General features: G+C 44.1%; 1 protein-coding gene across 2 annotated transcripts in view; it reads right to left on the bottom strand.

The window, feature by feature from the left end:
- The window catches only part of PPP1R12A (protein phosphatase 1 regulatory subunit 12A), a 1,050,482-nt gene that overhangs the window by 66,685 nt on the left and 961,920 nt on the right, over positions 1-21,877 (bottom strand). For both annotated transcript variants that reach the window (XM_069228775.1, XM_069228774.1), the window contains one exon: positions 2,111-2,161. In XM_069228775.1, coding sequence (XP_069084876.1) covers positions 2,111-2,161 — 51 coding nt within the window. The remainder of the gene's footprint in view (positions 1-2,110; positions 2,162-21,877) is intronic.

Here is a 21,877-nt window from a genome sequence, read left to right as displayed (position 1 = left end):
CTGCATTGCACGACCTCCTAAGTTGTTCTCCTGCGACGTGGGACTCCTTTGTGCGACTTCGGTGAGCACCGTTTCACGCATCCTCGTAGTGCCTGTTTCTGGCACTTCTGCGGGTGCTGCCTGCTGCTGAGAGGGCTCCTGGTCAGCACTCCATGGTGGCACCGTTGATAAACCTGCTCTGCCCAGTGAGTCAGTTGTATCCAGCCCACAACTGATTGTGAACTTTGCTGCATCTCTCCTCTTGGCAAGAGCCTGGGAGAGTGTGGCCCCTGCCTCCTACGGGGCCGATGGCAGCATCAGTGCAACTGTGTTTCGCAGAGCGTGGAAGTAGTAGGCCAAAAGGCATGCAGTTTTCACTGATGCAAGACTGGTGAAGACAACATTTTCCCTAAAGCATCAAGCCTCTTAAACTCCCTATCTAGGGGTGAGGTAGGGAATGTGCCATGCTTTACATGGAACGTAGAGGCTTGGATCACCAAAATCTCTGCAGTAGGGTGTTGTGTGAGGAAGTTTTTGTCCCCTGGAGCCGAGAGCTTGACCTTGAAGAACACCAGCATTATGATGACCCTAACATGGATTGGTGTACGTATCTGGGTGAAACCAGTGGATTGGATACTTCTATGGACACTGGTATGCTTTCTCCACCTACTGTGGCTACGGAAGAGGAAGATTCCTTCACTAGGGTAGTACAAAGGGCAGCAGAGGTCTTGGATCTCTGTTTGCCCCCAGTGGCAGTCAAGACTAATGTCCAGACAGAGGTGTTGCAATCTCTTCCTCAGACCGCTACTGCAACAAGGCCCTCACAGACATGCTTCTTGGACATGGCCCAGCACAGGGGATCCTGTGAATATGACAGTTTCTCTCATCTCCATCTAGCAATCGGTGGCTGGGGACTTTCATACTAGAAATAAATAGTATAGTCCTAGACAGGGATGTACACCATTAGTAAAGTAGACGACATAACCCTAATATATCTAACAATGACGCACCAAATCTCAGTAACCTGCCTAACAATGCGAAGTAGTGTGATGTAAAACAATAATTCAATAACTGAACAAATACATCTCCATCTGTACCCTAGTGGAAGTAATTGAACACTATTTCAACATGTTACTGACATGCTTACGTGACCTCAGTTTTCATGCCACCTGTTTCAATAACAAGTGCAATCCTTGAATTTGTTCTTTTTTTACAAATCAAATAGAGACTCCTGAGGTGTACGGTTAACAAAACAGGAACTCTTTCACTTCCCTACAATTAAAATAAAAATCGAAGCAGAAGTATTATTTGAAGATAAAATTAAGCTATTCTTAACACCTGTATGAACTAACATTGACAATGCCAATAGGAAAGGCTTTAAAAGAATGTTGTGTGGGTAACGTGAAGAATTACAAGAGAACAGCATAAGAATAGATACGCGTTTGTGTAGAAGCAAAGAATTGTAGAATAATATTAGTATAGGTTAAAAGGTCAAGTTAAAGTTGCACTGTCAAGACAGGCATAAATGAATATCCACGTAGGTTCATGACTGCCGTCTTCCGATCTGTGCTCCAACCAAAGAAAACTATAAATTGTATAATTAAACATTTTAATAGCGTGTATGACTTTGAAAGTCCAACCTGAGGTAGCTAAATTAACAAAATGACCACAGCTGTGAGAAGAGCAAGTATCTTTTTGCGAAAGTAATTAACCTCTGTCCAATCAAAACACGTACTCCTGGCTCACATGTGGGAGGAGCCAAATCCCCACTCCTGCTAAGTTCTCGCATGTTTGTTTGGCAACAGCTGTGCTATCAGGCCACACAACAAAAAGGAATGTATTAAGGTAAAAATAGACTAATTGAAACTAAACTGGGTTCCAGTTTCAGTACAGTGATGAAAAATAAATGAACAGAATGATCACACTATCACTTTGGTTGTACACATTCAACTACACTATTAGCGAGTCCTCCACGGATAGCATTGGTGCATTTGCAAAAAGTTTGCCAAACCATCTAAACAGATCCTGACTATCTGAGTGGGTAGAAAAATGTAGGCGATTGGAATTCTAATGCTCCTTTTACATTCAACATACCACTCCATGAAAATCAATTATACCTATAATGACTTACTTTAAGCTCCTCTTCCATTTCAGATATCCGTCTTTCCAAAGCCCGTCTTTCCTAAATTGATAAAATGTACAGTTACTAAAATAAATCATCTTAGGTGTTTTCATTTCTCAAAAATACAGTGACTTATATTTTGGAATTACAGACAACATTTTAATGAAATTGAGAGATATAATCTGGCGCAAACAGTAGATGGATCTTGGAGGTTATTTCGTTTTTTTAAAATTATTAAACAGACGACTGTTACTTTATAGCATTGCCTCTAACAAAAACCAAGCAAGATAATACAACCCCAACAACCCAAAAGAGACTTACACTGGACAACTGACTTGCTTGTGAGTGTGTGTTTTTTTTTTTTTTTAAATGATCAGCTGAAACTGCAATCGGGAAATGTAGCCTCCTCAGGTCTTATAAGCAATCCTGGTGTTGCATCTCGTTTTAAAATATCACAAACTGCTTTGTCTAATGTGCTCTTTATTTTGGCATATTTAGCATGTTTCTGCATTACAACATTTTCGCTGCTGTGGCCGACTCAATAGAAAAAGGAAATCTACAAGCATACAAACAATGCACATTACAATGACAAGTGTTTTCAGTTACAATTCTCCTAACTACACTCCTGGGTCCAAGTTTACAAATTGCATACCTTAACGTTTTCAATGTCCCCTATCCACAGACCCTCCTGCTGTAGAGAAAGGGGATACTTGGGAGTTAAGTGTAGGAAAATACCCTCTTTTTGGCAAGGTTACCCCCACATTTTGCCTGCTGTCAGTGTGTTTTGACTGTGTTCACTGGGATCCTGCTAACCAGGACCCCAGTGACTGTGCTCTCTCCCTCTAAATATGGTTGCTTAGGACTTTGCAGACCCAATAATTGGCATACTGGTGGCCCCACATAAGTCCCTAGTATATGGTACTTTGGTAATGAGGGCATTGGGGCACCATGGGTTCCCCATGGGCTGCAGCATGTATTGTGCCACCCACGGGAGCCCATGCAAAATGTATCTGCAGGCCTGCCATTGTAGCCTGTGTGAAAAGGTGCACCTGGTCACTGTAAGTCACCCCCTATGGTAGGCCCTACAGAGGGCAGGGTGCCGGTACCTATTTGGGAAGGCACCCTTCGCATGAGCAGGAGTGCCCCTATGAGCTCCAGCTGCATTACACTGGACTTCCTAAGTGCAGGGAAGCCATTTTACCCGTGTACTGGACACCGATCACTACCGCTGTCCAGCTACATAATGGTAACTCCGAACCTGGGCATGTTTCGTATCAAACTTGTCAGACTCATATCCCAATACTGTTGCCAGTATTGGTTGTATGATTCCATGCACTCTGGGGCCTCCTTAGAGAATCTCCAGCATTGCTCCTACTAGTCTTCCAGGGTTTTCCGGGCAGCCTGCACTGCTGCCACCTCAGATGGGTTTCTGCCCTCCTGCTGCTTGACCAGCTCAGGCAGAGGATGGCAGAACAATGGATTTCCTGTGGGAGAGGGAGGTAACAACCCCTCCCTTGGAAATAGGTATTACTTGGCTTGGGAGGGATAGCCTCCCCAAGCTACCAGTATGTTTTTAAGGGCACATTTGGTGCCTTCCTCGCATAAACCGGTTTGCACAAGTCCAGGGACCCCTGGTCCCTGCTCCGGTGTGAAAATGGACAATAGAAAGGGGAGTGACCACTCCCCTGTCCCTCACCATCCCACGAGAGGTGCCCAGAGCACCTCCAGGTGGTCACTTGATTCTGCCACCTTGAATCCAAGGTGGGCAGAGGCCCCTGGGAGCATCTGAGTGGAAAGGTCAGGCAGGTGACATCACAGCCCCCTCCTAATAAGTGGTCACCCTGCTCGCTGATCAATCCCTCTTCCTGGGCTATTTAGGGTCTCCTTCTTGGGTGGGCCCTCAGATTCAATGTGAAAGATTCAAACAGGAGTCCTCTGCATCGCCTACGTTATCTTCTGGCCACTGGGACAGCAACTGGACCCTCCAGGAAGTGACAATCTGCAACAACAGCACGACTCTGCTTTGCAACATTGTTTCTCCAGCGCCTTCCAGCAACTGCAACATTTTCCCGGCTATGCATCCTCTGTGGGCGACAAGCCTTCAGCATGATCAAGAAGCAAGAACAAATCTTCCTTGGAGTGAAGGAGTCACTCCCCTGCATCTGCAGGCACCAACTGCAACAATAACAGGCTGCGTGGATCTTCTCTTCTCCGGAGCTGCGTAAATCCTGCATCGCAGGTGGTGGTCTGGAATGGTCTCCTTGGTCCTCTCTACCACCTGTCCAACTTGGGAGACGGTAAGCCCTTGCCTCTCCTTGCAGGACAGCACCACTCTGCACCGCAACTCTTGCAGCTACCAAGGCTTGTTTGTTCCTCCTCCAAGGGATCTTCAGGGTCCGTGTAGCCCCGGCCCCCAGCACTTCTTCCTGCAATGCAAAGTCCCCTGTCTGCTTCTCCAGCGACGTGGGACACCCCTCTTCAGGTGTGTTGAGTGGGCCTCACTGCGACTTCTTTGCCTGCTGCCTGTGGATCGCCTGTGAGGGCTGCCTCCTCTTCTTGTGACTCTCCCAGCTGCTGAGGGTCACCTCGGATTCCCCTCCTTGGGGCGAGTCCCTGGACTTTGCTGGTCCTCTTCAGCATTGCAAAACCTTCTTCTCCGACTCATTCATTTGCCAAGCCTTGTTGGTGGTTTTACAGCACCAACTGACAGACTTTATCATGTCCACTGACGTGGGTCATCATTTGCACCACTTCGGGAACGCCTCTTCTGCTCCTGTGCTGCACTGCTGACTTTCTTCATCCACCATCGACCTTGTCCTGCATCCACAGAAGAGTGGGTTGTGGCTCCTGCCACATCTGGTCACTCCATCACAAACTGGACTTGGCCCCCTTCCTCCGCAGGTCCTCTTGTGACAGGATCCATCTTTGGGTTCTTCTAGTCTTGTTTGGCTCTTATACAGTCGTTTTCCAAAGTCCTCCTGTTAACTTTGGGGAAAACCAGGTACTTACCTCTTCTCTCCTAGTCGCTGGGGGCACCCTAGTACTTACCCTTTGGTGTTCCGAGTTCCTCAAGCTCTTCTCAACTGATTCCACTTCTTTGGGTGGGGAACTGCCTTTCACATTCCACTTTTTTTTTAGTATATGGTTTGGCCCTCCCATAGGGCCCTCACTGTTTGCTATTGCAATCCCTATTGCTTTCTCTGCTATTTCCTGATTGTGAATATGTATATAATAGAGGGTTTACTTACCTCCAGTTGGGCTATTGCCTATATAGTGTTTTAGTATTTGTGTTACCATAATAAAGTACCTTTATTTTTGTAACACTGTGTGGTTCTTTTATGTGTGTGACTATAGTGGTATTGCTAAAGTTTTGCATGTCTCCTAGATAAGTCTTGGCAGCTCACCCACATATACCTGTAAAGAGCCTTGGCCTTCTAGACACTGCCTACACTTCACTGATAGGCGATACCTGGACCTGGTATAAGGTGCTGACACCATAGGTGCTCACCACACACCAGGCCAGCTTCCTACACTGGTGGTGCAGAGGTGGGATAAGAGACTTGCAATTGCCTTACCACTTTGTCACTAGTCACTTTCCACAGGAAAGACTAATACTAGCTGTTAGGTATACACTGCACCTAGTTGTCAGGATTTCTAGACTCCTAAGTTTTGGTAAGCTAGGGGTCTAACATAGCCCTTGCTCCAAACTTTCCTAGAGAGCCTAGTTGTTAGAGTAGTTAGGTACACCTACACCACTCTAGCAAGAATGTCCTTAGAAGAGCACAACTCTCAGGCCCCAGACACTAACTATGAGGGTCTTACCTTCCAAAAGCTGAGAGAGCTGTGTGCTGCTAGAAAACTGAAGACAGGGAGAAATCCCAATAAGAGTCTGCTTCTATGGTTACTCCTCCAGGCTGACTAGGACAATGCAGGCAGCCATGAGGAGGAGAGATGTAGAAACGAACTCTCCAGTCCTACACAGGGTAGATTTAGGCTACACGGGGGGAGGTCAGGAAGAAACCTGGGAACACCACATCCCTGTTAGGAGCACTGCAGGTAGTGAGAGGGGGACAGTAGGCACACCTTTACTCGTAGAGGGTAGGTCCAGAAAGTCCCCAAAAGGAGGGATAGGTCCTCCTCTGTCCATACTCATGTCTCCTCAGTATCGGAGGGGACCCACTGCTCCACCTTAGAGGTAGATTCCTTAGATAGGAAACTGAGGTTGGACGAGGTCAAGCTGAGGCTGCAGCGGCAACAGCGGCCTTAGACATGGATGCCTTGGCAGAGGAGAGAGAAAGACAGAAGTTAGGGTCAGCACTCCATGGTGGCAGCAATCTTAGCTTTAGGGACAACAGAATCAGGGAGGATTCTTATGATTCTAGGAACCTGAACCAGATAGTCTTACCTTACAAGGTGGGAGATGACATTTACAAACAGTTCACTGCTTTGGAGAGGGCCTGTAAAGTTCAGAAGGTCCCCCAAAGGCAGTCGACAGTAATTTTGTGGCTCTCCTTCTCTGACAAACTCCTCACTGTCAGAGAGGATGATGCAGACAATTATACAGCTCTCAAAAGTGCACTGTTACATGGTTTTGGTTTGACCACTGAACAATACAGGATCAGGATCAGGTTCAGGAAAGCCAAAAAAGGGTCCTTCCAAGATTGGGTAGATTTTGTGGACTGGTCAGTTAAAGCTCTGGAAGGCTGAATGCATGGGAGCAAACTAAGTGACTAACAGGGCTTATGCAATTTGATTCTGAGAGCGCACATTTTGAATAACTGTATATCTGATCAGCTGCATAAGTACCTGGTGGACTCTGATCTGACTTCTCCCCAAGAATTTGGAAAAAGGCAGACACCAGGGTGAGTAGAAAAAAACTCACACAGGGGGTGACCACAAAAAGAAGGAAGCAGGTAAGCATCAGGATAAGGGTGGGGAAAAAGATAAAACAAGAGATTCTTCGTCAGGCCCACAAAACTCCTCTGGGTGTGGGAATAAATCCTCAAATGTTAAGAAACCTTGGTGCTACATTTGTAAAAACACAGAGCAGGGGACATGTAGGAGTGTGGTGTCACTTATAAATTCACCACCCCTTGCATCCACAAATAAATGGACTAGTTGAGAGGTTTAAAAAAACCTCACAAAGGCATTATAAATGGGACTCTCAGGGAAACTCAGAAGAGGGTGGGATGTCCTGTTACCTTGTCTCCTCTTTGCCTACAGGGAGGTTCCTCAGAAGGAAGTGCGCTACACCCCCTTTGAACTTCTGTTTGGACACCCTGTTAGGGTCTGGTACGTAATGAGTTGGAGACTTCAGCTTGGGCTGAAGTGGAACTGGAGGCCCATGCAGCAATGCTGGGCATTTCTTTGCCCTCATCAGAGCACATGCCAAAAAAAAGGGAACAAGGAACCCTGGAACCTGGAATAATGGCCAAGGAGGCTCCTAAACAAAAGAGCACAAAGGGTAAAAAGGTACCTCCTGCTCCAGCCTCCAGTGAGGATTCAACTCCTGAGGAAGAAGAATCTACTCCTTAGGTAGAACCTACACCAGAGGAGCTCAAAGCTGACACAGCTGAGTTCTTGGGTGCAGGGGGGTGGGGGGCCAAGGGGGAACCAAGTATGGAATGGAAAACCTTTCCCACACTGGAGAGCTTAAGGCAGCAAGCTGCAGTACAAGAGGCAGGGGATGTCAGTGACACCCATAAGGTGTACTGAGTTAACAGCCACCTATATTCAGAAGCAAGGGACCCTAAACCTGGTGCCACCAGGAGACTGGTTATCCCTCTGAAGTTTGTGGAGTTCCCTTTAACTCTAGCACGATATTCCCCTTGCAGGCCACTTGGGACAAAGCAAGACTTAGGGCAGGCTTGTCCCTCACTTTCACTGGCCCCATATGTCAGAAGACACCAAGGAGGTTTGCTGCTCATGTGTCACTTGTCAAGCCGGTGGCAAGACAGGTGGCACTCCAAAGGCCCCTTCTATCCCACTACCAGTGGTTGGGGTGCCCTTTGAGAGAGTTGGGGTGGATATTGTTGGTCCCCTGGACCCTCTAACAGCCTCTGGCAATAGATGTATAGTGGTGGTAGTGGACCATGCCACCAGATATCCAGAGGCTATTCCTCTTACGGCCACTACAGCTCCCGGAGTGGCCAAAGACCTCCTGGGAATTTTCTCAAGGGTGGGTTTTCCTAAAGAGGTGGTATCAGACAGAGATGCAAACTTCATGTCTGCTTACCATCAAGCCATGTAGGAGTGTGGTGTCACTTATAAATTCACCACCCCTTGCATCCACAAATAAATGGACTAGTTGAGAGGTTTAAAAAACCTCACAAAGGCATTATAAATGGGACTCTCAGGGAAACTCAGAAGAGGGTGGGATGTCCTGTTACCTTGTCTCCTCTTTGCCTACAGGGAGGTTCCTCAGAAGGAAGTGCGCTACACCCCCTTTGAACTTCTGTTTGGACACCCTGTTAGGGTTCCCTCCTGCTCTGAAAAACAAGGCTGGGAACAACCTCTCAAGCCTCCAAAACAGGACAATGTGGATTATGTACTAGGCCTCGGATCTAGGATGGGCGAGTACATGAAGAAGACTTCCAAAAACCTTCAGACCAGCCAAGAGTTGCAAAAACAATGACATGACCAGAAGGCTGTGCTGGCTTTGTAACAGCCAGGACAGAAGGTGTGGGTCCCTGAACCTGTAGCTCTCAGGGCAACCAAAAACAAATGAAGTGGACCACACTCCTAGAATCCCCCACAGGGTGCTTCATGTGAACCGCCTGAAACCCTACTATGACAGGTCAAACATGTCCTTGCTCATGGCAACTGATGAGGGACAGGAAGAAGAGTGACCCACTCCCTGACCTCTTCTCCCACAATACAGTAGATGGGGTTGTGCCTGCAGACTGCCTCTCTGAGTTACAACAATATAACTGCAGAAATGTCCTGGGGACGTTTTTTATACTGTTCTCGCTGACCCCTGGTCAAACTACATAGTGTGAACACACCACTGACACAGGTGACAGCCTGCCTGTTAAAAGTAACATTTACAGGCACCTTGATATAAAGTCGGAGACTGAAGGAATTTCCAAGCCAGACTTTATTCCATCTCCAATGCTTCAATTGTCTCTTCCCTTTACACAGTTCACGTCCTCTCCTCAGCCTACTCCCTTCCCTCCATACCCAACATTCCGATCATCCCAATACTGAACCACGGGGGGGGGGGAAGAAAAGGGAACTACCATTCCTACTCATTGTTTAATCTAACACGTATTTACATTATTGGGAATTGATTCCATGAGTTAATTCATGTGAATTGTTATACAATATTCCTATCTCCAAATCTATATGATAAGTAGATAATTGCTATACCAAATATATCACAACACATCTTTCCCCTTTAACGATTAACTGAGCATTAATACATTGTCCTTTTAATAATAACATGTTCTTATGTCAAAAAACTATATGATAATAAAATAACTAAGGGCTAAATCAACTAATTACAACACAATCATATACTATACCAAAGATGTAAATACATTCCCAAAGATTTCATAGGTAATTATTCATTTATGGTATTTTAAATCATCGACAAGTGGTAATGTCATAGTCTTTGTGCCATAGTGGAGGGTTGACTCGTCGATGACAACTTCCTTTGGAACTTGCTTCCAGGAGAATTCCTTGCCAATCCCTTCAATACGGATTCTTCCACTATGTTTTCCTTTTCCTCTTCATTGACTGCTGACAACTTAACGAGTCTGTCCATGCTCCAGCATTGACCATTTTCCAATATTACTACATTTTTCTTTACTCTGTTAATGCGGAAAGGGCCCATGAATTTGGTGTCTTTCATGCCTGCCCATACTCCACCCCCTGGTTTCTTTACATATACTTGATCATTGATATTCCAATCCTGTTTTTTCACACCTTGTGTGGTATCATACTTACTTTTATATTTGTCCTGATGTTTAGAGATTCTGATATTACTAAGACGGGTGGAGTATTTACACTTATCCCCACCCCCTAACCAGACAGGAAAGAATTTGGTACACGGCTTCCTGCCTTTCAATGCTGTAAATGGGGAAACATTTGTGATAGAATTGGGAGTGGTGTGGTACGCCCATAACATATCCTTGATTGTATTTTCTACATTCAAGTTATTGATACTGGCTAGTTGAATGCAATCTTTAATCATACGATTTGTCCTTTCTGCTAGTCCATTAGCTCTCTTACAATAAAGGGCTGTAGTAAGGTGTTTCACTCCCATAGACTCAAGTAAGTTCTTCATCGCTAAGGAGGTCAATTGAACTCCATTATCCGTGATGAGAATTTCCGGAATACCCTCCACAGCAAAGGCATCCTTGAGAAAATTAATAACTGCATCAGTATTTATTTGATTGACTAATTTAGTAGTTATCCAATGTGATTGATACTCGATCAGAACTAAGCCAAATCTTTTACTAACACCTGGAAGATTGATAGGGCCAATGATATCAAATGCTACTTTAGCCCAGGGTTTATCTGGTATCTTAACAGGGGAAATAGGGATTTTGTGAACGATTTTACTTTTGTCACTAAGCGCGCATATCGAGCAAGTTTTAACTTCCTGCTCAACCATAGCATCCATGTTAGGAAACCAAAACTTTTCTCTTAATCTAGCTTTGGTAAAACTTCTACCTAAGTGGCCCTCATGGGCTAACATAATGATCTTGTGTTTCAGATTTTGTGGTGGTATGATTTTATCATTCCTAAATACGAGATTATTATTCTCGTTGATTTCGTACCTCACCTCCCAGTAATTGGTGATGATTTCTTCTACGTCTTTCTTCGATGTTGGCCACCCTTCCTTTGCTTTGTTCCTAAGTAAAGATAATGACTCGTTTAGTTCAGACGCCGATATCCATTCCTCCTTACTGATTGTAGGAATGTTGATCATCATAATAGGGTGTTCCTCAATTTCAAAGTCCTCTTTAATATCTAATGGGACTCTGGATAAGAAATCAGCAGCTGTATTCTTGTTGCCAGGAAGGTATTCAATTTTAAAATAAAAAATTTCTAAACCTAAAATCCACCTAGCAATTCTAGGTGTACTGTTGGAAAATCCTTTGGATGAGAAAACATAAACCAAGGGTTTGTGATCAGTTCTCAGGTCAAATTGAATGCCCCGTAAGAAACATTTAAAATGTTTGATGGCCCAGTAACACGCTAAAGCCTCCCTCTCAATAACAGAGTAGTTGGCTTCTGCTTTACTCAAAGCTCTGGATGCAAATGCTACAATTCTTTCGTTACCGTCCACAATCTGAGACAATGTTGCACCTAAACCCAATTGGCTAGCATCAGTGGTGAGGATTGTTTTCCTTTTATGGTCAAAATTGCACAGACATGGAGCATTAGCTATAGCTAATTTAATCTCTTTGAAAGCATTATCATGGTGTTCAGACCAGTTGTATGGTACATGACTTTTAAGTAATTCCCTGTGGCCAAATGATAATAAGGAATTTTTTTTAACATACTTTGCCATAAACTCCGCTAGGCCCAGAAAAGATCTCAATTCATCTTTATTTTTGGAAGCCTCTGCTTTTTTCACCGCATCCACCAGCGAGGTTTTGGGTTTGAATCTATCTTTAGAAATAATGTGCCCTAAATATTCTACTGAATTTACTCCAATGCAACACTTGTCTTTCTTTAAAGTAAGACCTGCTGCTTTCAATTTATTCAACACGTTCATTAGATTTTTATTGTGCTCTTCCTCATTGGCTCCATAAATCAGGATGTCGTCTTGAAAACAGAGAGTACTCTTTGCAGCACCTAGGATATGTTGCATGATTTTTTGGAATACAGCTGCTGCTGAAGCAAGCCCAAAGGGCATCCTGTTAAACATAAATGAGCCCAAAGGAGTGGTAAAAGCGGTAAGCAATTTGGAATCAGGATGCAATTGTACCTGGTGGTATGCACTTGACAGATCGAGTACCGAGAAGTAACCAGCTTCACCCATTGTGCTTAACAATTCATTAATTCTAGGAAGGGGATGCCTTTCGACCCAGATGTTTCTGTTTAGGTCTCTAAGGTCCACACAGATCCTAATGTCACTGCAATTGTTTTTTTTAGCTACGACTATGGGGGCTAACCACTCTGAACATTCAATAGGTTGTATAATTCCTAGGGACTCCAATCTTTCAAGCTCCTTCTTGACTGCATCTTTCAATAGGTGTGGAATAGGTCTGGTTTTGTGTATTATAGGTTTGGAATTAGGCTTCAATTTAATCTTGTGTTGGAAATTTTTAAGTAGACCTAGTTTCTCACAAAAGATTTCAGGAAATTTCTGGAAAATTCAATCATCAGCAATAGAGGTGTCTACAACCAAAACGTGTTCAGGATCATTAGGATCTAATTTTATTCCAAGTTCCCTCTGATGTTGCCATCCTAGTAAACTAGACCCTTCCTCTACTACGTAAATTTTCCCGACTGTAGAGCGACCTTTAAAAGAAATGACTGCTTTGAACATGCCCCTAAGGTGAATAGAATCCTTATTGTAACCCTTAGGGTTAACATCAAGTTTTGCTAACTCAATTTCACTGTCACTCTTCACATAGTTGACATCATCAGCATTTACTATAGTAAATGGTGAACATGAATCTGCAAACACCCTTATGTTTTTGTCATTGACCGATATAGTGCATTCAGGATATTGCGAAGGAGCAGAATCTTTAGTTTTGACTTTAAGCACAATCTTCTTAACTATTTGGGAGTTATCCTCCCATTTCTTATTATCGGACTCCACTTTGGATAAGTTCTTACATACCCTAGCAAAATGGCCTCTTTTGTTACATTTCCTACAAACTGCTGATTTTGCTTGGCAAGAAGGAGAATTGGCTAAATGATTACTACTCCCACAACGAAAACACAATAGCCCACCTCTGACACCAGGTTGTTTGTGTGTAATCTTATCACTAGTTTTTACCTTTAGAACATTTTCACTAGGTGTGTTATCCGTGATCTCGTTCACCTGCTCAATTGAAGAGGAGGACCTGATTTCCTGTAGACAAATGGCCGTGTGCTCAATAGATTTCGCTATCTCAATAGCTTCTTGTAAATCAGGTTGCCTTTGGTGTAATTTGTCCTGTATCTTAATGTTATTCGTGCATCGGACTAATTGATCTCGTATGAGGGAGTCATTTAGTTCTCCAAAATCACATAATGAATTTAGCCCTCTTAGTGCAGCAATGTAACTGACCACATTCTCTTGTTTCCCTTGGATGCGAGAGAAAAACTTGTGGCGTTCAAGAACTACATTAATTCTATCCCCAAACTGTTTTTCAAGCTTTACATATGTGGTGCCGTGCTCATCTTGTGCTTGCCCTTCAGGAATATGCGGTTCAGGTAGAGATTCATAGATCTTCCTGCCATGGGAACCTAAATTATGTAAAAGGATATGCTGTTTCCTGATCGGATTGAACTTATACCCCCCAATAGCGATTAAATACGACTCAAATATTTTTATCAATTCTTTCCACGGCACATTCGGTTCCCCCATTTCGTTCAGAAAAGGTACTGGTTGAGACATGCCTGCCCATATCCAATGCTTCAATTGTCTCTTCCCTTCACACAGTTCACGTCCTCTCCTCAGCCGACTCCCTTCCCTCCATACCCAACATTCCGATCATCCCAATCCTGAACCACGGGGGGGGGAAGAAAAGGGAACTACCATTCCTACTCATTCTTTAATCTAACACGTATTTACATTATTGGGAATTGATTCCATGAGTTAATTCATGTAAATTGTGATACAATATTCCTATCTCCAAATCTATATGATAAGTAGATAATTAAGTGCTATACCAACTATATCACAACACACCTTGATCATGTAAGTGAGTGCATCAAATCTGAGGTGCAAAATATGTTAGACCTGGGAGTTATTGAGCCATTTGAGAGCCCCTGGGCTAGTCCGGTAGTCCTAGTCATAAAACCACACTCCCAGAAAGGCAAAAAGGAGATGAGGTTATGTGTGGACTACAGAGGTCTCAACACTGTGACTAAAACAGATGCTCATCCGATCCCAAGGGCAGATGAGCTCATAGATACACTGTCTTCTGCCAAGTATCTGAGCACTTTTGACCTGACTGCTGGCAGATCAAGTTGTCAGAAGATGCCAAACCAAAAACGTGTTCTCCATTCCTTGTGGGCACTATCACTTCACAGTGATGCCCTTTGGACTGAAGAATGCACCTGCCACATTCCAGAGGTTGGTGAACAAAGTTCTCCACGGCCTGGAAAGCTTCAGTGCAGCTTATCTGGATAACACAGCTGTCTTTAGCTCTACCTGGGAGGATCACCTGGTCCACCTTGGGAATGTATTGGAGGCTCTGCAGGGAGCAGACCTCATTATCAAGGTCTCAACGTGTCAGACAGGGCAAGGAAAAGTGGTTTATCTGGGCCACCTGGTAGGTAGAGGCCACATTCAACCACTACATAGCAAAATCCAGACCATTCTGGATTGGACTGCCTCTACCACACAAACCCAAGTAAGAGCCTTCCTAGGTCTGACGGGGTATTACAGGAGGTTCATTAAGAACTATGGCTCCATTGTAGGCCCCTTCCATCTAAAAGGATGCCCAAGAAAGGTTTGTGGACAGCTAGCTTGCAAAAAGCTTTTGATTACCTTAAACAGGCCATGTGCTCTGCTCCTATACTGAGATGCCCTGACTACTCCAAGCAATTTATTGTGCAGGCAGATGATACTGAGGAAGTAATAGGGGCAGTACTATCTCAACTGAATGAAGAGGGCCAGGACCAAACTGTAGCTTTCAGTAGTTGAAGGTCGACCCCCAGGTAAAATCGTCGTCCCTCTGGAGGCCTTTGCTGTGGTCTGTGCTTTGGAGAAGCTGAGGCCATACTTGTTTGGCACTCACTTCCTTGTTCAAACAGACCACAAGCCCCTTCTATGGTTAAAACAAATGAAAGGTGAAATTCCCAAACTTCTGAGGTGGTGCATATCCCTACAGGGAATGTACTATACAGTGAAACATAGACCTGGGAGTAACCACTCCAATGCAGATGGACTCTCCAGATATTTCAGCTTAGACAATAAAGACTCAACTGGGCAAGGTTCGTTTTATTGTCCTTCGTTTTTTTTTGGGGGGGGGGGGCTGTTATGTAGTTAAGAACACATTTTGTGCCATGGTTACCCCCACTGTTTGCCTGTTGTCAGTGTGTTTTGACCTTGTTTATTTGGATCCTGCTAACCAGGACCCCCAGTTACTGTGCTCCCCTTCTAAATTTGGTTGCTTAGGACTTTACACACCCCACAATTGGCATACTGGTGCCCCCATATAAGTCATTAATATATGGTACTTAGGTACCCAGGGCACTAGGGCACCAGGGGTGCCCCATGGGCTGCAGCATGTATTGTGTCACCCATAGGAGCCCATGCAAAATGTAACTTTGCCATTGCAGCCTCTGTCAAACATGTGAGTCATATTTGTATGGTGAATGTGGTACAGGGGTCAAGTCAGCCATTGAATCACTATTCCATCTTATTATCTTCCAGGGATGACAAAGTAGTCAAATAATGTACAATACTGTTGAACTCTAAATGGAGACGTACAAAGGTGATAAGTAGTTCCAGAAATCGTAATGCCTAGCTGACTGGACAACTAGTATGTCCAATTTGGCAGGCTAACTGGTATATTGTTAATTAGCCTCATTTGAAATTAAGTTATGGAAGCATAGTTAGCCCAAAATTAAGCCTTATATTTTTAACAGACAATGTTAAAAAGGTGTCACTTTTTTCTTAAGCATCTGTAGATGTAAGATTGTGCGGACTGCTCTAATCCATTGCAACCACGCTCCCTTGAAAGTGGTCGGTTCTGTAGCCCTGTGCCAATTTCCCCGACACCATCTCGAACTAGAGGTTAATGATCCATGTAGCACAATCTGTGACCATTAACAATTAATGCATGGAAAATATCGATTTTCACCTCTCTAGGACCAGTTTTCTTCTGGACCAAGTCTATCTTTATACGTATTCCGAATGACCCGAGACTGAAGGTGAATAGAGAGGTTGTCAGGAGCCAGGTTCTTCTCAAAGTACAAATACTGTGTGCAATAACACCCTCCATACATATAACTGCCTCAAGGGATACTTACCAAGTGCTCTGTAGTCAATCAACAAGCCACTGTACCCATCTAACTTGTAGAGGGTTGGGACCTGTATTACTTTGCCTATATCCTGTGCCAGTATAGGACTGGAGGTGGCAGGACCTCACCCCCTTCCCCCTTGACACCTATAGTCTACAGCATTCGTCTTCAGTCACACGGCTCAAGATCTTCGGAGCAACGAGATAAACAATAAAAAACTGTGCACATCGGGTGGTAGGCAGGCAAACTATGCTTGAACAATTACAATAAGAGTCTGCATGGTTGAGCACGCTGGTATTAGAGGAGTGTTGTCTAAAACCAAGAACCACATCTCTTCAGCAGGATGTTGCATGTTAGAGCTCTAAAGGGAACAGCAGTCCTTAATAGTGGTAATAGTGTGATAGACAGGGCAGGGTCCAAGAATCAAAATGTACTTGTGATACCTGGACTGCCACGTGGTAAGAAATGAGTTATGTAAATAAACTAGGGAGGGGGGAAGAGAAGATCACTTAGGATAGATCACTTATGATCCCCCAACTTCCTTGAAATAACAGTATATAAATAAAAATAAAGGGTCCCATATGAGTCCAGTCAGTCAAGGTGATACCCGCACAGGAGTGATTTTCCTATATAACTCTCACCCTTTAGGAAGTCATCAAGGCATGCTACATCAGAGTTTTCCTCCGCAGGCTTCAACCTGATCTCTTTCAAGGCTCCTAGCAATAAATGATTAAAAGGCTGCTGAGGCATACCTGCAACAAACTTTATTAGCAGAACACTGCCTTTGCAGTGTTAAAACCAAATGCAGATGCTACATGGTGTTCTAACAACCGAAGTATCCTTCCTCAGTCTACATGCTTCAGCCTTCCTAGAAGATACTGAGGCTTGTTGGGCCCGGATTGTTACAAGTTTTTTTTCTTTTTTCGAAGAAGTCTTTTCTGGAGTCACAGGATCGAGTGACTACTCCTCTCGGTAATAGTGCACATGGGCATCGACTCCTTTGTTAGATTGAGGGCGCATGTGAATCTGCAGCGTCCCATGCCACAAACAGATGTACACTGGGTAAGTGACATTTTCCGTTCGATGGCATGTGTAGCTGTAGATACACATGCTGTGCATAGACTAGTAAGCAGTTATCTCCCCAAAAGCGGTGGTTTAGCCTGTAGTAGTTGAAGTTGTTTGAAATAATGTCCGTAATACTGCCTGTCCTACTGTGGCTTGTTGTGTTGTTAACACATCCGCACAGTAAAGTTTTGTGAATGTATGAGGCGTAGACCATGTGGCTGCCTTACAGATTTCTTTCATGGGTATATTTCCTAGAAAGGACATTGTGGCGCCTTTCTTTCTAGTGGAGTGTGCCTTTGGTGTAATAGGCAGGTCTCTCTTTGCTTTTACATAGCAGGTTTGAATACACTTAACTATCCATCTGGCAATGCCTTGCTTGGATATAGGATTTCCTGCATGAGGTTTTTGAAAAGATACAAACAATTGTTTTGTTTTGTGAAATTGTTTGGTTCCATCAATGAAATACATTAGTGCCCTTTTGATGTCTAATGTATGTAATGCTCTTTCAGCTACAGATTCTGGCTGTGGAAAAAATACTGGGAGTTCTACAGTTTGATTTAAGTGGAATGGTGATATAACTTTTGGTAAAAATTTGGGATTAGTGCGTAGAACCACTTTATGTTTGTGTATTTGTATAAAGGGTTCCTGTATGGTAAATGCTTGTATTTCACTTACTCTTCTAAGAGATGTGATAGCTATTAGGAAGGCTACTTATCATGTTAAGTATTGCACCCCACAAGAGTGCATGGGTTCAAATGGTGGACCCATGAGTCGTGTTAATACAATATTGAGATTCCATGAAGGCACTGGTAGTGTCCTTGGGGGAATGATTCTTTTTAGACCCTCCATAAATGCTTTAATGACTGGGATTCTAAAGAGTGATGTTGAATGTGTAATTTGCAGATAGGCTGAAATTGCTGTGAGATGTATTTTAATGGATGAAAAAGCGAACTTAGATTTTTGTAAGTGTAATAAGTAGCTTACAATGTTCTTTGTTGACACATGTAGTGGTTGAATTTGATTATTATGACAGTAATAAACAAATCTTTTCCATTTATTTGCGTAGCAATGTCTTGTAGTAGGTTTCCTAGCTTGTTTATTGACCTCCATACATTTTTGTGTTATGTCTAGATGTCCAAATTCTAAGATTTCAGGAGCCAGATTGCTAGATTGAGTGATGCTGGATTCGGGTGTCTGATCGGTTTGTGTTGAGTTAACAGATCTGGTCTGTTTGGTAGTTTGACATGAGGTACTACTGACAGGTCTAGTAGTGTTGTGTACCATGGTTGGTGAGCCCAAGTTGGTGCTATTAGTATTAGTTTGAGTTTGTTTTGACTCAATTTGTTTACTAAATACGGAAGGAGTGGGAGAGGGGGGAAAAGCGTAAGCAAATATCCATGACCAACTCATCCATAACGCATTGCCCTTGGATTGAGGGTATGGGTACCTGGATGCAAAGTTTTGGCATTTTGAATTTGCTTTTGTTGCGAATAGGTCTATTTGCGGTGTTCCCCAGTTTTGAAAGTAAGTTTGCAGTATCTGGGGATGAATTTCCCGTTCGTGGGTCTGTTGGTGATCTCGACTGAGATTGTTGGCCATCTGGTTTTGAATTCCTGGGATGTATTGTGCTATTAGGCGAATGCGATTGTGAATCGCCCAAGGCCAAATTTTTTGTGCTAAGAGACACAGCTGTGATGAGTGTGTCCCTCCCTGTTTGTTTAGGTAATACATTGTTGTCATGTTGTCTGTTTTGACAAGAATGTGTTTGTGGGCTATTAATGGTTGAAATGCTTTCAATGCTAGAAACACTGCTAGTAGTTCCAGTTGATTTATATGAAGTTGTTTTTGTTGAGTGTCCCATTGTCTCTGGATGCTGTGTTGATTGTTGCTCCTAAGTACTGTTGTATTTGACACGGTTGTAAATGTGATTTTAGGTAGTTTATTGAGAACCCTAGCTTGTGAAGGGTTTCTATGACTTATTTTGTGTGTTGAAGACACTGTTTTTCTGAGTGCTGGTTTTTATTAACCAATCATCTAGGTACGGGAATAAGTGTATGTGCTATCTTCTTATATGTGCAGCTACTACTGCAAGGCATTTCGTAAATACCCTTGGTGCTGTTGTTATCCCGAATGGTAACACTTTGAATTGGTAATGTACTCCTTGGATTACAAACCTTAAGTATTTTCTGTGGGAAGGATGTATGGGTATATGGAAGTAAGCATCCTTGAGGTCTAATGTTGACATGTAGTCTTGTTGTTTGAGCAAGGGAATCACGTTTTGAAGTGTCACCATGTGAAAGTGATCTGATTTGATGTAAAGATTTAGTGTTCTGATATCTAAGATGGGTCTCAGTGTTTTGTCCTTTTTTGGTATTAGGAAGTACAGGGAATAAACACCTGTTCCTTTCTGATGGTTGGGTACTAGTTCTATTGCCTCTTTCTGTAACAATGCTTGGACTTCTAGTTGTAATAGATCCAAGTGCTGTTTGGACATGTGTGCTTTTGGAGGCACATTTGGTGGGAATTGTAGGAATTCTATGCAATAACCATGTTGGATAATGGCTAGGACCCACAAGTCTGTAGTTATGTCTTTCCTTATCTTGTAATAATCTGTGAGTCTCCCCCCCACTGGTGTTATGTGTTGGGGATTTGTGACATTGGAGTCACTGTTTAGTTTGTGGGTTTTTTGGGCTTTGGAATTTCCCTCTCGTTTTAGAGAACTGTCCACCCCTATATTGTCCCTGAAAGCCTCCTCTTTGGTATTGGCCCTGGTATGTGGGTCTGGCCTGTGAGGTTGAAGGTTCTGTGCTTTGGGCTCGAAACCCTTCTCTAAAGTGTGGCTTCCTAAAGGTGCCTCTGCTCTGTGGGGAGTAGAGCGCGCCCATGGCTTTGGCAGTGTCCGTGTCTTTCTTTAGCTTTTCTATAGCTGTATCCACCTCCGGCCCAAACAACTGTTGTCCATTAAAAGGCATATTAGGCACAGCCTGCTGAATCTCTGGCTTAAATCCGGAGGTGCGTAGCCATGCGTGTCTCCGAATAGTGACCGCCGTGTTTACTGTTCTGGCGGCTGTGTCCGCTGCGTCCATCGCCGATCGTATCTGATTGTTAGAGATACTTTGGCCCTCTTCCACCACTTGTTGTGCACGCTTTTGAAACTCTTTGGGAAGATGTTCAATGAAATGCTGCATTTCGTCCCAATGAGCCCTGTCATATCTTGCCAATAAAGCTTGTGAATTGGCAATGCGCCATTGATTGGCTGCCTGTGCTGCAACCCTTTTACCTGCTGCATCAAACTTTCGACTTTCTTTGTCGGGTGGTGGTGCATCCCCAGAAGTCTGTGAGTTTGCCCTTTTGCGGGCTGCCCCTACTACCACCAAGTCAGGTGTTAGTTGTTGCGTGATGTACACAGGGTCCATAGGGGGAGGTTTGTATTTTTTCTCCACCCTAGGTGTGATGGCTCTGCCTTTGACTGGGTCTTGAAACACCTGTTTCGCGTGTTTTAACATGGCAGGTAACATAGGCAGACTCTGGTATTGGCTATGTGTTGATGACAGGGTATTGAATAAAAAGTCATCCTCTATAGGTTCTGCATGCAGTGCTACATTGTGAAAAGTAGCTGCTCTGGTCACCACTTGCATGTAAGCAGTACTGTCTTCTGGTGGTGATGGTCTTGCCAGGTAGCAATCCGGACTATTGTCAGATACTGGTGCATCGTATAGATCCCATGCATCTGGGTCATCTTGGCTCATCCCTGTGTGCGTTGGTGATTGCATCATTGGTGGTGTTGCAATTGGGGACAGTTGCAGTGAGTGCTGTGGCGATGGCTGTGGAGAAAAACGTGGTGGAGTTTTTTCTTTAGCCATTTTAGCCTTTGGCTGTTTTTCTGTTTCCTTGAAAGCGAGTTTACGTTTCATTTTAATTGGGGGAAGGGTTCTTATTTTCCCCGTGTCCTTCTGTATATGGAGCCTTCTTTGTGTATAGTCTGGCTCTCCCATCTCTAGTTCTTGTCCGAATTTATGGCCTTGTAGCTGTGCTGAAAGGCCTTGTTCTTCGGTATAGGAGCTCTGTTTCGGTTCCGAGGCTGGATGTTTCGGCCCCGAAACCTTTTCAGCAGTCTTTTTCGGTTCCGAATCCACCTTTTTCGGTTTCGGGGTGCCGACATCTCGGTGCAGAGTTTGGTCGGAGCTAGTATCTCGGTGCCGAGTATACTCTGTGCCGGTATCTCGACCGGAGTCGGATGTCTTCGACACGTGTGTGCCCTTTTTCGGTGCCGAAGGTTGGTCACCTTGCTTACGGGTTAAGCCATGGCCTGCAGGCGGTGGCATCCCCTGGGCTTTTATTATTTTTGTGTGAGTTTTGGCCGGGGCAGTTTTACTCACTGTTTGTTGCCTCGCCGGCTGCTCACTTTAGGCCTCGTCCGAGTCTGAATCAGGAATGGAGAAAGTCTCCTCTTCTTTGATGTCGTGGTGTCCTGCCGGCGTCGACGCCATTTGAAGCCTTCGAGCGCTCCGGTCCTGTAGCGTCTTCTTCGACCGAAATGCCTGACAGGCCTCGCAGGTATCCTCTTTGTGT

The sequence above is a fragment of the Pleurodeles waltl genome, chromosome 4_1 (genome assembly GCF_031143425.1).
Source record: "Pleurodeles waltl isolate 20211129_DDA chromosome 4_1, aPleWal1.hap1.20221129, whole genome shotgun sequence".
Classification (NCBI taxonomy): domain Eukaryota; kingdom Metazoa; phylum Chordata; class Amphibia; order Caudata; family Salamandridae; genus Pleurodeles; species Pleurodeles waltl.
The sequence above is the reverse complement of the archived record's forward strand: the minus strand, read 5'-3'. Positions and strand labels throughout refer to the sequence as shown.